The following is a 16,238-nucleotide window of genomic DNA, read 5'->3' as shown; positions in this document are numbered from 1 at the left end:
AACACATCAAAACTCATTATGGCGTGTATCATGCCCCCGCCCCTCTACACAACTGTAATATTTCGGTGGAAAAGTGCTCACAATACACAATAGAAAATACTCTACACCTATTTTGAAGTCTCTATGGGTCCCCCGAGACATTTTTTTTAAATCCAGAGACTCGAAGATGCTCTTTATCCCCTTATAGGTACCCTTATCTGGTAGCGTGTGTAGCAAGTGTGATCATTCCGGGGGAGGCACGATGGTATCGCCACTGAAGCCACAATTTGGTGTTTTGTAACAAATATATTTTTTACAATAACCGACCGATTACATGTAGTTTTCACAGAAGATACCCAAAACAATTTTATTAAAATAAATTAGAAAAGATTAATCTGTGCCGATGTATATAATGCTCACAATTGAAACTCACAGTAAAGAAGATAAAACCGTTGTGTATTGCAGTAATGTTATAGATTGTTACATGCTGCTTGCATTGTTGTGGGTTGTTATTGAATATTTAATATCACAGCTGGCAGTAGCTATGTTATTGTCTATATGTGGTTATATGCAGTACAATAGTATTACACTGTTTTGTGGTGTAACTGGGAATCCTTCATCAAGGAAAGGAGCTACCACTTATCTGAGCAAGTAATTCTGAAGCAATGTCCAGGTCACGGCTGTTGATTTCCCAAACAATGTCAAGGACTGTAGGTAATCAGAGAGCAGCAATGCTGGGCAATGATAACGTACCGAGGAACTGAAGTCAAATCAACCCGCACAGAGAGCCCCCGACCAGCAGCGTGTGAGAAAAGTCCAGAGGAAGACACTCCATCCACCGTTGTGTCCTGGTGGAAGCATGCGCTGTATTCACTATGTTCAGTGTTCAAACTCATTAGACGAATAGTAGTGAGTCGTGTCCTGCCATGCGTGATGCTAGCATGGTGATACTGGCATGCGTGATACTGGCATTCATGATACTGGCATGCGTGATACTGGCTTGCATGATACTGGCAAGCTGATGCTGGCATGGTGATACTGGCATGCATGATACTGGCATGCGTGATACTGGCATGCGTGATACTGGCATGCATGATACTGGCATGCGTGATGCTGGCATGCGTGATGCTGGCATGCATGATACTGGCATGCGTGATACTGGCATGCATGATACTGGCATGCGTGATACTGGAATGCATGATACTGGCATGCATGATACTGGCTTGCATGATACTGGCTTGCATGATACTGGCATGCTGATGCTGGCATGGTGATACTGACATGCGTGATACTGGCATGCTGATGCTGGCATGCGTGATACTGACATGCATGATACTGGCATGGTGATACTGGCATGGTGATGCTGGCATGCGTGATACTGGCATGGTGATGCTGGCATGCGTGATGCTGGCATGGTGATGCTGGCATGCTGATGCTGGCATTCGTGATACTGGCATGCGTGATACTGGCATGCATGATGCTGGCATGCGTGATACTGGCATGGTGATGCTGGCATGGTGATACTGGCATGCGTGATACTGGCAAGCGTGATGCTGGCATGGTAATACTGGCATGGTGATGCTGGCATGGTGATGCTGGCATGGTGATACTGGCATGCGTGATGCTGGCATGGTGATACTGGCATGGTGATGCTGGCATACGTGATGCTGGCATGCTGATGCTGGCATGGTGATACTGGCATAGTGATACTGGCATGCGTGATGCTGGCATGCTGATACTGGCATGCGTGATGCTGGCATGGTCTTACTGGCATGGTGATACTGGCATGCGTGATGCTGGCATGGTCTTACTGGCATGCGTGATGCTGGTATGCGTGATGCTGGCATGCTGATACTGGCATGGTGATACTGGCATGCGTGATACTTGCATGCTGATGCTGGCATGGTGATACTGGCATGCGTGATTCTGGCATGGTGATACTGGCATGCGTGATTCTGGCATGGTGATACTGGCATGCGTGATACTGGCATGCATGATACTGGCATGCGTGATACTGGCATGCGTGATGCTGGCGTGCATGATACTGGCATGCGTGATACTTGCATGGTGATACTGGCATGCGTGATTCTGGCATGTGTGATTCTGGCATGCGCGATACTGACATGCGTGATGCATGGCATGGTGATACTGGCATGGTGATGCTGGCATGGTGATACTGGCATGCGTGATACTGGCATGCGTGATTCTGGCATGCGTGATGCTGGCATGGTGATACTGGAATGCTGATGCTGGCATGGTGATACTGGCATGCGTGATACTGGCATGATTCTGGCATGCGTGATTCTGGCATGCGTGATGCTGGCATGGTGATACTGGCATGCTGATACTGGCATGCGTGATGCTGGCATGGTGATACTGGCATGGTGATACTGGCATGCTGATAATGGCATGCGTGATACTAGAACTAAAGACTAGATTTATCCATTTGTGATGTGCACAATGTATGCCTTGCTCGATGTTGATGTAAACACTTATATAAGGTAGTGTTGCAATGCTTATTCATTGACGTTGATGGGTTAATGGATACAACTTGCCATAAAACGCTAATATATGTATTGCCCACGCTTACCAGTGAGATACTTATAGAAAACATGTTATAGTTAATTCGTACGCAAGGAAACACCAACAGGTACAGGAAATTTGTCTTACCCATACACAAGAGATTGCATAGTTACCATTGTGTCAGGACCAGGTATGTACACGTATGCGAGTGGGTGTCTCCAACAAACAACACATAACTTGGATCTCCTTCACCACTCACCTCACTCTTTGTTTCAGGCCTAACAGAGGATACCTTGGATGAGTTGTTATAAGAATACATTATATATATGGTGTGGTTTCCAAACATATATGTGTACAAATAATAGTAACCTAGTCTGTCTACCATTCGCGTTCAACAATTTACCATTGTTGTTCAATGTCCAATCTAATGGTACTGGTTGAATGAACACGTGTAAAGCCAATACTATGGTAATGATAAATGAGAAATGCATAACATGAATATAAAATCTTCTATTTATTTAATAAGAAATCATCTATTTATTTATGTAATAAGAAAATGCAAAAAGTGCTCAAAGATAAAACGTTTGAAAACTTTGAGAAATAACACAAATACGCACGAACGCACGCACGCATGCACGCACGCTCGCACGCTCGCACGCACTCACACACTTTTCATAAATTCTCAAAGGCTGACCTAAATATTCTGTCATGGTTAGGCTGGTATCTGCGCATGTGAAGGGCGAACTTTTACACTGGTAAGACGTCCAGCACCTGCATCGATACCTTCCTATCGCGCCTTACTCATCGAAGTGTGTTCGTTCTAGCGTGTCGGCATGTGTGTATGACTTGTCCATGACTGTATGAACCCATAAGGTCAAGGTAGTGCTGGGGCAGCGGCATGCACAGCACGCGGTACCGCCCTGGCGCCAGTTGGAGTCAAAAGGGTCGTATGCCCTCAGCTATGGCATGTCGGCGTGTAGTTTTATGCAATAATAGGAAGTATTCTTATGGTACGAGTTTTGTAATTTCCATAGTTTAAGATGGACTGTCGAAGGCTGCAGAACCGAACCAAGGTGGGGTCTTACTGCGGCGTAGCACCCCCAAAAACCACTTGGGCACCCACCCCCTTTGTTAGCATGGGTTCCTGGACTTGTTAGTTGACAATAATGTTGTGTCAAGAAGACCACATGGGTTAAGACTACTGGCATACCTATATCCCTAACTTCCACAGATGATCTGACTTCCATCGAAACTTTTATTACCATGTTCTCCAGTAACAGAGGCGGTACGAAAGGTATTAAAATTTAATCAAAAACGTGAAGATGTAAAAGGTGCAAGAATTATGAAACAAGTTGTGAAGACATATGGGGAAAACACAAGTGACTGTGATGCGGCGTTGATGTTAACATTGGTGCCGGAGAGGCAGCGTTTGTAGTAGAAGCCGTCCACCTCCAAACAATAGTGCATCTTATTACAACAGTCGGACGGTCTGCGGCACGTTCCCCAGTAGTTGGAGCAGCACTTGTTGTGCGAGCCACACTTGAGTCTGTCCTCGCATTGGTATGTGTAGAGACAAGGCTGGTGCAGCACGCTCTTGGTGCAGCGGGCGTCAGTGCCGGGGTGGCCTTGTTCGCACCTCCCACTGCAACACTCTTTGTCCGAGCTGCAGCCTTCGTTAGACCATTTGCACAGAAAGCCTAGAAAAAAACACATTTAGCGCCGAGTATTGTTCTGTTTCAAAATCACATCACATCACATCATTATGTATTATGTATAGGAGAAAACACGCTTACGAGGTTTTGGTAGACAGGGCATGCCCTGGGGGTCGGGAAAAACCGCGGATGCCCTGGGGAGAGGGAAAAACCAAGGGGGCAAAGCTCCCGCGGTTTTTTCCGACCCCCAGGGCTTGCTTTGTCCACCAAAACCGAGGGAAAGTGTTTTTCCATACTTATAAACCGAAAAAAGAAACTTAAAACAACATTTACCAACATTTTTATGTTTCGGATATACTTTCCATGAACCTTAGGAAACGCGCGTAAAATATCTGTTGCTGGCGTACGGATCTTGAAAAGGACATTCTAAAAACCAGTGTGGCACTCATGGTACACTCACTGGGCTTCAGATATGAAGGTTGCGAGTTGTTTGATTTTACATTTCATTACATGTTACAATCTGAACAGAAGTTACATTAATAAAATACCCAGGACATTATATAAAATCCCTGGGATATTATAGCAAATATGACTTGAATATCCTATAAAATCCCAGGGACATTACAACGTCCCTGTTTATGAGATTTAACCCGACTGGTAAGTAAAACCTCACAATAGGTTTTAATGCCTATAGAAAGAAGTCTCTTACTTAATAGAGATCCCAATGAATAGGTTTATAAGTAGTTGGCAGGATGAACATTCTGACTAGTGGAGATGACCGGACACTTTAGCCGATGAGGGAGACAGGGAAAAAGGACAACGGATCTCTGACGATATAACCCTTCTAATCTTTTGCAACACATTACACCATACAACGGATTAGACATATTAATCAAGTCACTCAGTTTGACATTTATTTTTACATTGTAAACCTACGCCATGGCCAAAGATAATTACCACGACTAGCTTTGTCCAGTACATATACTGTCACACAGTGACACGGTGTAATCTACCTTATTTGTTACTGCTGATGTCACATTTGGTTTTGATCGTATTACTACAATGATGAGTTATCTACCTTCTACTGGCAGGATGGTGAAGGCCAGAAACACTGTCACCTGCAATAGCACCGTGGACAGTCGCATCCTGGCAATCTGGCCTCCAGCATAGCTGTAACAAGACAATATCAAACATACTAAACAACTCCAGCATAGCTGTAACAAGACAATATCAAACATACTAAACAACTCCAGCATAGCTGTAACAAGACAATATCAAACATACTAAACAACTCCAGCATAGCTGTAACAAGACAATATCAAACATACTAAACAACTCCAGCATAGCTGTAACAAAACAATATCAAACATACTAAACAACTTCAGCATAGCTGTAACAAGACAATATCAAACATACTAAACAACTCCAGCATAGCTGTAACAAGACAATATCAAACATACTAAACAACGTAACGAGACAATCTTAATCACATTATACAGCTGGACACATAACACAGCTGTAACAATATTAAACACTTTACACAGTTTTAACAAGACAACATTTAAAGCATTAAATATCTGTAGCAAGACAATAAATGACACAATACATATTTGTACCATGACAATACTTAACACATTAGATATCTGTAGCAAGAAAATTGATGCCTTATATATGTGTAACAAGACCATAATTGACACATTACCTTGTATTTTAATATCCTGTAGCACAACAGTGGGCATAATGTAGGGTTGTAACGAGACAATAGTGGACACTGTGTAGAGTTGTAACGAGACAATAGTGGACACTGTGTAGAGTTGTAACGAGACAATAGTGGAGCCCGTGTAGAGTTGTAACGAGACAATAGTGGACCCCGTGTAGAGTTGTAACGAGACAATAGTGGACACCGTGAGGAGTTGTAACGAGACAATAGTGGACACTGTGTAGAGTTGTAACGAGACAATAGTGGAGCCCGTGTAGAGTTGTAACGAGACAATAGTGGAGCCCGTGTAGAGTTGTAACGAGACAATAGTGGACACTGTGTAGAGTTGTAACGAGAAAATAGTGGACACTGTGTAGAGTTGTAACGAGACAATAGTGGACACTGTGTAGAGTTGTAACAAGACAACGGTGGACCCCGTGTAGAGTTGTAACGAGACAATAGTGGACACTGTGTAGAGTTGTAACGAGACAATAGTGGACCCCGTGTAGAGTTGTAACGAGACAATAGTGGACACTGTGTAGAGTTGTAACGAGACAATAGTGGAGCCCGTGTAGAGTTGTAACGAGACAATAGTGGACCCTGTGTAGAGTTGTAACGAGACAATAGTGGACACCGTGAGGAGTTGTAACGAGACAATAGTGGACACTGTGTAGAGTTGTAACGAGACAATAGTGGAGCCCGTGTAGAGTTGTAACGAGACAACAGTGGACACCGCGTAGAGTTGTAACGAGACAATAGTGGACACTGTGTAGAGTTGTAACGAGACAATAGTGGACACTGTGTAGAGTTGTAACGAGACAATAGTGGACACTGTGTAGAGTTGTAACAAGACAACGGTGGACCCCGTGTAGAGTTGTAACGAGACAATAGTGGACCCCGTGTAGAGTTGTAACGAGACAATAGTGGACACTGTGTAGAGTTGTAACGAGACAATAGTGGAGCCCGTGTAGAGTTGTAACGAGACAATAGTGGAGCCCGTGTAGAGTTGTAACGAGACAATAGTGGAGCCCGTGTAGAGTTGTAACGAGACAATAGTGGAGCCCGTGTAGAGTTGTAACGAGACAATAGTGGAGCCCGTGTAGAGTTGTAACGAGACAAAAGGGGACACTGTGTAGAGTTGTAACGAGACAATAGTGGACACTGTGTAGAGTTGTAACGAGACAATAGTGTACCCCGTGTAGAGTTGTAACGAGACAATACTGGACACTGTGTAGAGTTGTAACGAGACAAAAGTGGACACTGTGTAGAGTTGCAACGAGACAATACTGGACACTGTGTAGAGTTGTAACGAGACAATAGTGGAGCCCGTGTAGAGTTGTAACGAGACAATAGTGGACCCCGTGTAGTGTTGTAACGAGACAATACTGGACACTGTGTAGAGTTGTAACGAGACAAAAGTGGACACTGTGTAGAGTTGCAACGAGACAAAAGTGGACACTGTTAAAACAAAAACAACAAAGTGAAATACCATGTTAATTCGTCTTGTCGTGTTAATACAGGCATCATGATGTACAGCGACCACTTACATATCCTGTAACCACTGCAACTAATATAAACCCAATATTTAGCATCACCGAGCAAGGCATGGGTGAAAGTGAAATGATGTTTAACGTCGCGTTTATTCTACTTATAATGCGCGCGCGCGCGTGTGTGTGTCTGTGTGTGAGTGAGTGAGTGTGTAAGTGCGTGCGTGCGTGCGTGCGTGCGTGCGTGTGTAGAGTAACAACAAGTACCATCTTTTGGATCGAACCCCTACTTTCTGCTTTCCGGGCGGACGCTCTACCACTAGGCGGTCGCAAGGCATGGGCCAGAACTGTCAGTAGATTACCATGTCTCAGAACAAAGGAATGCTTCTTTTTTCCTTAGACATCTCCCGCTCATACATAACAAAGCGGAAATTGAATTTTCACGCCGAATCCTTTGATGTGTTTTGCCATCTCCATGTCTTGGTCGGCCTGCATTCCCCAGCGTGTACACATCAGCTTTAGTGTACAACCGCCATGACCCACTGACCATGTTGCATGCTATTAAAGGTATTGAAGCTATGTTTAAGGCAGTCCAACATTATATGTGAACGACAAAAATATTTTTGTAAATAATGAAATTTGTTAATACCAGGGAGAGGGCAATCTAAGTTGGAAGAACCTGTCTCCCAATCCCGTTTACTTCTTGTTAATGTATTATGTTTAATATATAAAGAGAGTGATACAGACTAGTGTACATACAATCCTACATGTATCCCATTCGATACATACAACACACTGGTGTGCATGCAATCCTACATGTATCCCATTTGAGATATATACAACACACTGGTGTACATACAAGTCCACATATATCCCATTCGATATATACAACACACTGGTGTACATACAATGCCACATATATCCCATTCGATATATACAACACACTGGTGTACATACAATGCCACATATATCCCATTCGATATATACAACACACTGGTGTACATACAATGCCACATGTATCCCATTCGATATATACAACACACTGGTGTACATACAATGCCACATATATCCCATTTGTGATATACAACACACTGGTGTACATACAATGCCACATATATCCCATTCGATATATACAACACACTGGTGTACATACAATGCCACATATATCCCATTTGTGATATACAACACACTGGTGTACATACGGTCCTACATATATCCCAGATCGGATCGACGCGTTGTGCAAAAAGCAACAGATATAAAGATGGTAGCTAGAGTTAGTGTGAAGTACTGACAGCGATAAAGCCAGTTGGACCCTTTTTCCTGTGTATTAGGCATAATTACTAGCAGTGGCAGCAGCAGTCTGACATCTGACATGCAGTCGTTTTCACCTGAAACTATACAGCGGGAGTCACAATACAACACTACAGTTGGACAAGTCTAGATTATACCATGAACTGAATCAATCCATGCATATGGATGACGATGATGAGGGTGAATATCAGTGGCATAATTGGTCGATACCAGCATCACATTCCACCGAGATACCGAGTAAAGAGATAATTGAAGCTGTGTTGTGTGTCCCACATGGTTGACTGCAGCTTCAGCAGTCGGTCGATTGTGACGTAGGGCTGTTTTGTGGATATGAACATCCCAGGGACTCTCCACCATGACCACGTTGGAAACTAGAATACACTTACCGAGGTCGTCATCATTATCGGCTAAGGTTATCACGGTTTTATTGACAACTTGTGTGTTCCTTGGGGAATGGGTTTCCCACAAAGAGGACTGGCAATAGAGATAGATGGTGATGCTGTAGCAACATGACAGGGGCTGTAGAGAATCAAACAACCTCAGTCCTCGATCAATATCCATATGCTGCTGTAGGGAACAAACAGGTTTACGTCCAAGTCATTGAGGAACCTTCTGGTCCGCCACAGGGATTTGAATAAACACCTTCTCTCATTGGCGGCATGGCTGAGTGAAATCCTAACTCAAGATTAAAGCAATATCCAGCCTCTGACAATGAGGGCTCCGCTGAATCTCTGTCCACCCCGACCTTGGTGTAGGCAGGTTCTCGTCTAGACATTGGTTCATACATAATACAGACATATATAAAACAAATTGACATGTTGGCGTCTTGTTTGTATGTCTACATCATCGTTTTCAGTTATGTCATGTTGATGATAATGTGTTATTGGTCACAGGAAGATATAGAGATTACATCGTTTTCAGTTATGTCATGTTGATGATAATGTGTTATTGGTCACAGGAAGATATAGAGATTACAATATAATGAAAACAACATGGCATATTCAAAGTAGATGACATGGGACAAGCTAATTTTAACACCGGTCGCATGAGTCCGTTCCCCATTCTTGCAGAAACCTTCAAAACTGTCTGGATGTGTCATACAACAAACTGGCGTTGCCTGGAGATCACATGACCAGAACAGGAGTTTCCCAGATATATCGTGAATGACAAGATTGGCATGGTCTATAATGTCATTATATGACTACAGTACAGTACAGTACAGTACAGTACAGTACAGTACAGTACAGTACAGTTGACTCGTGCTCATGGAGCTGGTGAGATGTAGTCTGCTTACTGTCAATACCCAAGAGCCAGGCAGTCACACGACCCAGCTTCAGCAGCCATTGACAAGTCCTGGACCTGTCGATATGCGACGTACACTGTGATGACAGTGGCAGCGTCGACTCCTACCCACACCACGAGGAAGGCAGGATTCCTTAATCTCAAAGAGTCATTGTCAGATGTCACGCCACACAGTTTGAAATGCCCATGTATCGTTAACTCAATAACCAGTTGCTGGAGGCCCTGTACTTCTCTGACATTTCCTCAGTGAACAATGTACGGGACATTTTGGGCCAAACACGCATCTAGAAACAGTAGAGATTTGCAGCCAGCGAGCTTCAGTTTGTAGCAATGCTGTGTCACGCCCATTGATCAACTAAAACAAGATACGAATAAAACCAGCCATTACAAAAGCTATAGCGTAACTGTGTGTTCTCAAGATGTCAGCTAAACACATTCCTTCATCAATATATCACTAATATTTTTACACAACCGTTTCCCCCGTCTCAGTATCCCCGAACTCTGATCAAGCTGCAGTTGTCATGCGACGTTTCTGCATCGCCAATGTTATCGGTCTTGTTTTCTACACAACAAGCAATTAGAAGGAATGGTTTCTTTTAATAATTAATCTATTGAGCTACCTGTCAGCCAGTTTGCACGCAGGTGTGCAACAGCGACTGTTTAACGACATGTTCTCCACAAACACATGTAAACCTCTTTATATCTGTAGATAATATAGCATTTCCTTGTTTCAAACATACAAGTCAACCTAAATATAGCGTAAATCTACATATATGTTATCCCTTATATAGCATGCATCTCTAACTCAACCCTGTATAGCGAACGATCTATCGATCGTATAGTTATGTGTAAACCTGTATATATCGATCACCTCTTTACTTCAATATACTTGTAAAGCTGTATATATCGATCACCTCTTTACTTCAAATATACTTGTAAACCTGTATATATCGATCACCTCTTTACTTCAAATATACCTGTAAACCTGTATATATCGATCACCTCTTTACTTCAAATATACTTGTAAACCTGTATATATCGATCACCTCTTTACTTCAAATATACCTGTAAACCTGTATATATCGATCACCTCTTTACTTCACATATATGTGTAAACCTGTATATATCGATCACCTCTTTACTTCAATATACTTGTAAACCTGTTTATATCTATCACCTCTTTACTTCAAATATACTTGTAAACCTGTATATACTAGTATCAATCACCTCTTTACTTCAAATATACTTGTAAACCTGTATATATCGATCACCTCTTTACTTCAAATATACCTGTAAACCTGTATATATCGATCACCTCTTTACTTCAAATATACTTGTAAACCTGAATATATTGATCATCTCTTTACTTCAAATATACTTGTAAACCTGAATATATCGATCACCTCTTTACTTCAATATACTTGTAAACCTGTTTATATCTATCACCTCTTTACTTCAAATATACTTGTAAACCTGTATATACTAGTATCGATCACCTCTTTACTTCACATATACTTGTAAACCTGAAGAAACGATCACCTCTTTACTTCACATATATATACTTGTAAACCTGAATATATCAGTGGCCCGTTTACAAGAATAATACAGTACACCATCAATGAGATATCAGGCTGGTATATGTATAGGATATTGATAATCATTAAATTTTGATCACTCATTGAAAGCTCGTTGAATTTAAGGACATTATATAATCAAATATCCTGTTTAGACAGGAGTTGTTGCCTCACATTTAGGGCTTTATGGAGCAATAATTGTAACGCTTCAATAAGAGACATATTTTGTGAAAAACATAAGATTTACAAAGGAGTGTAAAGAACATTGTGCAATAATGTTTACAGGGAGTTGCTGTTCTCGAAGACTTTTATAAACTGGACAAATCATACCCAAAATAAATCCTCCAGCCAATTTTAAATCACACAGGACACATAGGCGCTTACTTTTAATGGCACCGGCATATTTTCGTTGCCCCACAGCTAACCTGACATACATATATGGAATTTTGCCAACAAGCGACGTTAGAATAAAGCAAGTGAGGAATCTATAAAATACCACTCAGGTTCTAACTTTGATTGCCCAGTATAAATCATATCTACCACTAGATCGTAGACTACTTAGCTGTTCTTGAGTTAAATATCTTTGTTAAGAATCAAACAGAAATACAGTAAAACTCAGAAAAGTAGAAAATGTAAGGACCCCGAAATAATCTCTATTTAGCGGGTTTTCTAGTTCACCAACTACAAGCTGCGTGTCATTACTGAATCATCTCATTGTGGACTAAGGATAAGAGGGCAATCAGTGTCGGGTGGGGATAAGCACTTCCAATTGTCAGTTAATTACTCAATTGAGTAGTGACGGCTTAGTCAGTAATGCGTTTGAAATCAAACTAACTATTATTATTCTTATCATGTGAAATTTACTGTTTAACTTCTCTCTGGGTACAAAGAGTGTATCTAGATAACAGATTGATTCTACTTAAAGGGTTCTACTTTAGAGATATAAAATAATAATAATTATATAGTGATAATGTCAGGACCAAAAGAAAGTATCTACATTAGAGGAGTTTCCACTTATAAGGTTCTACTTGGCGAGAATTCACTGTATTTCAACACTATCCACTTCGAGGAAGATCCAAGCAAAACCAAAAACACACATTCTTGACAGAAGTTGCCCACGGACGACAATTAGCTCAATCCAAGACAACGTGTTTCAAATGCCTTACGAGTACTGTTGAGTAGATCCTTATCCCAAAACTTAATACATCTCGGTAAAGAATTATAATATACTAGCGGAAAAAGTAACTTCATATACATAATATTTGGTCATTCGTCTGATCCATGTTTTATCATAAGACATTCATTGAGAAAACCCATACCTGGCAACAGGAGACAGAGCGACACGCCCTAAAGAGGGGTGGTGTAACACCTCAATGAACAATGTCAATATCGGGTGTGACTATTTGCGTTGATACAGGCAAGGAAGTGGAGGCGCATTGAAGGCCCCATATGATTGAAACAGCCCATTTACTCTTGTTCCAATTGACAACCAAAGGTTTGACAAACTGAGCTAGCTGGTTCCGGTCCTGTCGTAAGCGGCGCTCCATCTCATCCCAGACATGTTCTCTGGGGGAAAAGGTCTGGAGAAACAGCCTGCCATGGCAGTACGGCAATGTTTTGCTGCCTCAAAAAGTCTGTTACAACACATGTGACATGTGGCAGGGCATTATCCTGCTGCCACATGTTACGTGACTGCACTTGCACAAAAGGTAGAACATGATATCGATTGATGTCGCCCTGGTAGCGATTGCCATTCAAATGGCCATTAACAATGAGTTGTGTTCTCCCATGCATTGTGATGCCACCCAACACCATTACACGCCCACCCCCAAACGGACGACGTGTTGTAATGCAAGCGTCGCGAAAACGGTCTTCTGGACGCGTGTAAGTCCTTACATGACCATGAGACCTGTCTAGATGAAATGTGTCCCAGTCATGTCTTCTGAACCTCAGATGCTGTCTACACGAAGCTAGACGTGCCTGACGGTGAAAGCAAAATTGGACGTTAGGGTGATGTTGTGCTCCCTTGGTTGTGCGCGGTTCTGCCTCTGATTGGTCTCAACCCAGGAATTGTCTGAGCTGTATATGTGCCAATTTGGCATCGATTTCGTAGATGTACCAACCGAATATGGTTGTGTTCTTGTCATACACGTGGAAGACCGACACGAGTCATGAGTGCTGCCCTGCTGTTGATAACGCCTCCAAAGAGACAGAAACAGTATTGTGCTCGAAACACATTCAACAGGTTCATCTTCTGTGTGGGCCCATTTTTTGGAATGTGCATACATAACAATTTTAAAGTTGTGATTCCATGTTGGGAGGAAGCTGCTGATGATATTGTGGTCTATATCTGAATAACCGAGAAAGGTTGTTATTGTCAACAGCAGAGAAGTCCCATGTGATAATATGACCTTAAAGGGTGGTAGCAGTATGATGAGTCTGAGCAGCCACAGGTAGAGGAATGTACATCAGCAGCTGTCAAGTCAACGATTCTGCAACACGTTCCTATAGAACAATCCGGAGGAGATGGTGTTCCTACAGGAAAATGAATGTTACTTTTTTCCTTAAGTATGTACAGCGTATCTTCCACATTCTCAAAAACCATGGCATTTGGAGTAGTCTTATATATATTCAGAAAACGTTTGCAAGTAATATTATGTACCTTCTCTGTGCACTCCTGTCTTTGGTAGCCCCATATTTCTGAACAGAAGAGTACAATTGGCATTATTTGAGACAACGAAATGTTAAAGGAAACATTGAATGAGAACTTATCTTGGCAATATATTGCCCTTAGTACTTCAAATAGCAATACATTTTCCTTAGTACTTTAAATGGCAATATATTGTCCTTAGTTCTTTAAAAGACAATGCATTGTCCTTAGTACTTCCAGTGGTAATATATTGTCCTTAGTTCTTCAAATGGCAATGAACTGTCCTTAGTACTTCAAATAACGCTTTCTTGGAATTTGCTTGCAAGGTATCTTTAACTCTGAGAAAGACTTGTGACTACTATACGAAGATAATTATATAGATTCACAACTTCACAATTACAGATATGTCCATGTGTCCACTCGTGCTGCTCCCACCTCTCCTGAACACAATTAATTTAGGTTTTGACAAATCAAAGGACAAAGGACGGGATTTGCAATAATTGTACAATACATTTAACAGTTTCTATACTCAATATGCAATATTTGAAATCAGAACCACATATCCATGAAAACGTAATAGAAATAACTCCAATAAATCTGGCGATCACTGATACTGAACACATGGTTACAGCACTGAAAGTAGGTCACAGTGCTACTCAAGTGACAAGCGTGACGACGACTGTACAACTCGTTTGGTGGTGATTTGTGTGTTACCAATCCTGTCGCATGTACCAGCGAAAAGGCAGGCTAGACAGGACTTCATGTGTCTGCCACCAACAGGCTGTAAGCTGTCGGCGCAAAACATATCCAGCAAACCTATTAACACGTGGATCGAAAGCGAAATGTGCATAGTCAGGTACATGCCATTCGGTGTGCAGGATGGCGTGACGCGTGTGAACTGATAGTTTCAACGACTCCCTATACATGGTAAATATACTCAGGTCTGCAGGCCCCCGTACCACTACGACACTCGTAAGTCTATGTTAAAGTATGGGAGTTACGATCCTCTTAGCGCAACGATCGCTTGTGTGGAACGAGTTTCTGTTCTCTGGTAATATGACATATCCCTCCACGGCCCGCGCAACTCCCTCAACTACACATGGTGATGTGACTCACTTGGGTTGATGAAGTGAGCTACATAGCTTCAGTGCGACCATCACAGGCAGTCCAAGTTGTCTGGTCTTCTGTACAGGAGTGAGGACCGATCAGGTATCATGTAATCTACACCTGGGCGTTGGGATGCTTCTCGGTCAGCCAGTTCATGGAGCCCCTGCTGTGTGCTCTAGGCCTGGGATGTACAACGCTGGTGTTCACAGCTGTCACACACTGTCAGTTAATTACTCTCTAGGCAGCTACGCATAATCTACATACATGGCAGCGTAGATATTGTTTCTCCATTTATTTCTAATATAGAGGCAGTGTCGCATTTAGCATGATGAGATTGGCAATACGTTTTGGGCTCTGCGAGATGGCCATGTTCCTACTTGGTGAAGGTCTGATACTGTGATGTACGGCCGGAGCAGGAGATATCAACGCGGACGTAGTCACGACTGATTCCCGAACACGGCGACTACAGTGACAAAGTGACATATTTCTACTCAGTTGACAGGAACTCTGTTTAGCAGCAGCGGAAGTTTCCACATGGACCGATTACGGCATTGATCGTGTTCTGACAGCATTTCTAACATTGGAAGAAGGGAGACATATTTCATTGCGGAACGAACACCGCCTTACCTCAAATCAAATAAAAGTGATGGTTTGTTACCGGTCAATTCCACAGATCTTGTGTTTTACTCAATGATTTACAAGATATTGGCTTTACCTTTGACCAATCATGGCATTATTTGTGGACTGACTATTGTATACACTTTTAGAACATGTCATCGGGGGACATCAAATCGTGACATTTCCAATGTCAACAACTCGTGAGAAAAGCCAAGAGCCTTAACCCTACCTCAGTATGAAAGTTTAGTCCCTCTGGCCGTATAAATCCATGGTGTGTAGATGTTTTTCGACCAGGTGTAGGAGTAGGGCCAGCGACAGCGACTGCAGGAGGGTGAA

At 42.3% G+C, this 16,238-nt stretch overlaps 1 protein-coding gene across 2 annotated transcripts; it reads right to left on the bottom strand.

Annotated features, from left to right (window-relative positions):
* Positions 1-3,792: 3,792 nt before the first annotated feature.
* LOC139447849 (uncharacterized) lies at positions 3,793-15,466 on the bottom strand. Of its 2 annotated transcripts, XM_071229326.1 has the most exons (3): positions 15,294-15,466; positions 5,233-5,324; positions 3,793-4,199 (listed from the first exon to the last, which is right to left on the bottom strand). In XM_071229326.1, the coding sequence occupies exons 1-3, from the start codon at positions 15,332-15,334 to the stop codon at positions 3,811-3,813; spliced, it is 522 nt and encodes a 173-aa protein (XP_071085427.1). In that variant the 5' UTR covers positions 15,335-15,466; the 3' UTR covers positions 3,793-3,810. The 2 variants fall into 2 exon arrangements, with proteins under 2 accessions (XP_071085427.1, XP_071085426.1); XM_071229325.1 differs by lacking the exon at positions 15,294-15,466 and having other exon boundaries at positions 5,233-5,410.
* Between the last annotated feature and the right edge of the window lie 772 nt (positions 15,467-16,238).

This window comes from Haliotis cracherodii, unplaced genomic scaffold (genome assembly GCF_022045235.1).
Source record: "Haliotis cracherodii isolate W230 unplaced genomic scaffold, xgHalCrac1.p SCAF_7, whole genome shotgun sequence".
Taxonomy (NCBI): Eukaryota; Metazoa; Mollusca; class Gastropoda; order Lepetellida; family Haliotidae; genus Haliotis; species Haliotis cracherodii.
The sequence above is the reverse complement of the archived record's forward strand: the minus strand, read 5'-3'. Positions and strand labels throughout refer to the sequence as shown.

What these genes read in the sequence shown, in the direction of transcription:
- LOC139447849 (XM_071229325.1), bottom strand. Translation starts at nt 5,410, where the DNA reads ATGCTGGAGTTGTTTAGTATGTTTGATATTGTCTTGTTACAGCTATGC. An exon ending in CACCATCCTGCCAGTAGAAG is followed by an intron (nt 4,200 to 5,232) that starts GTAGATAACTCA and finishes GTTTTTTTCTAG; the next exon opens with GCTTTCTGTGCAAATGGTCT.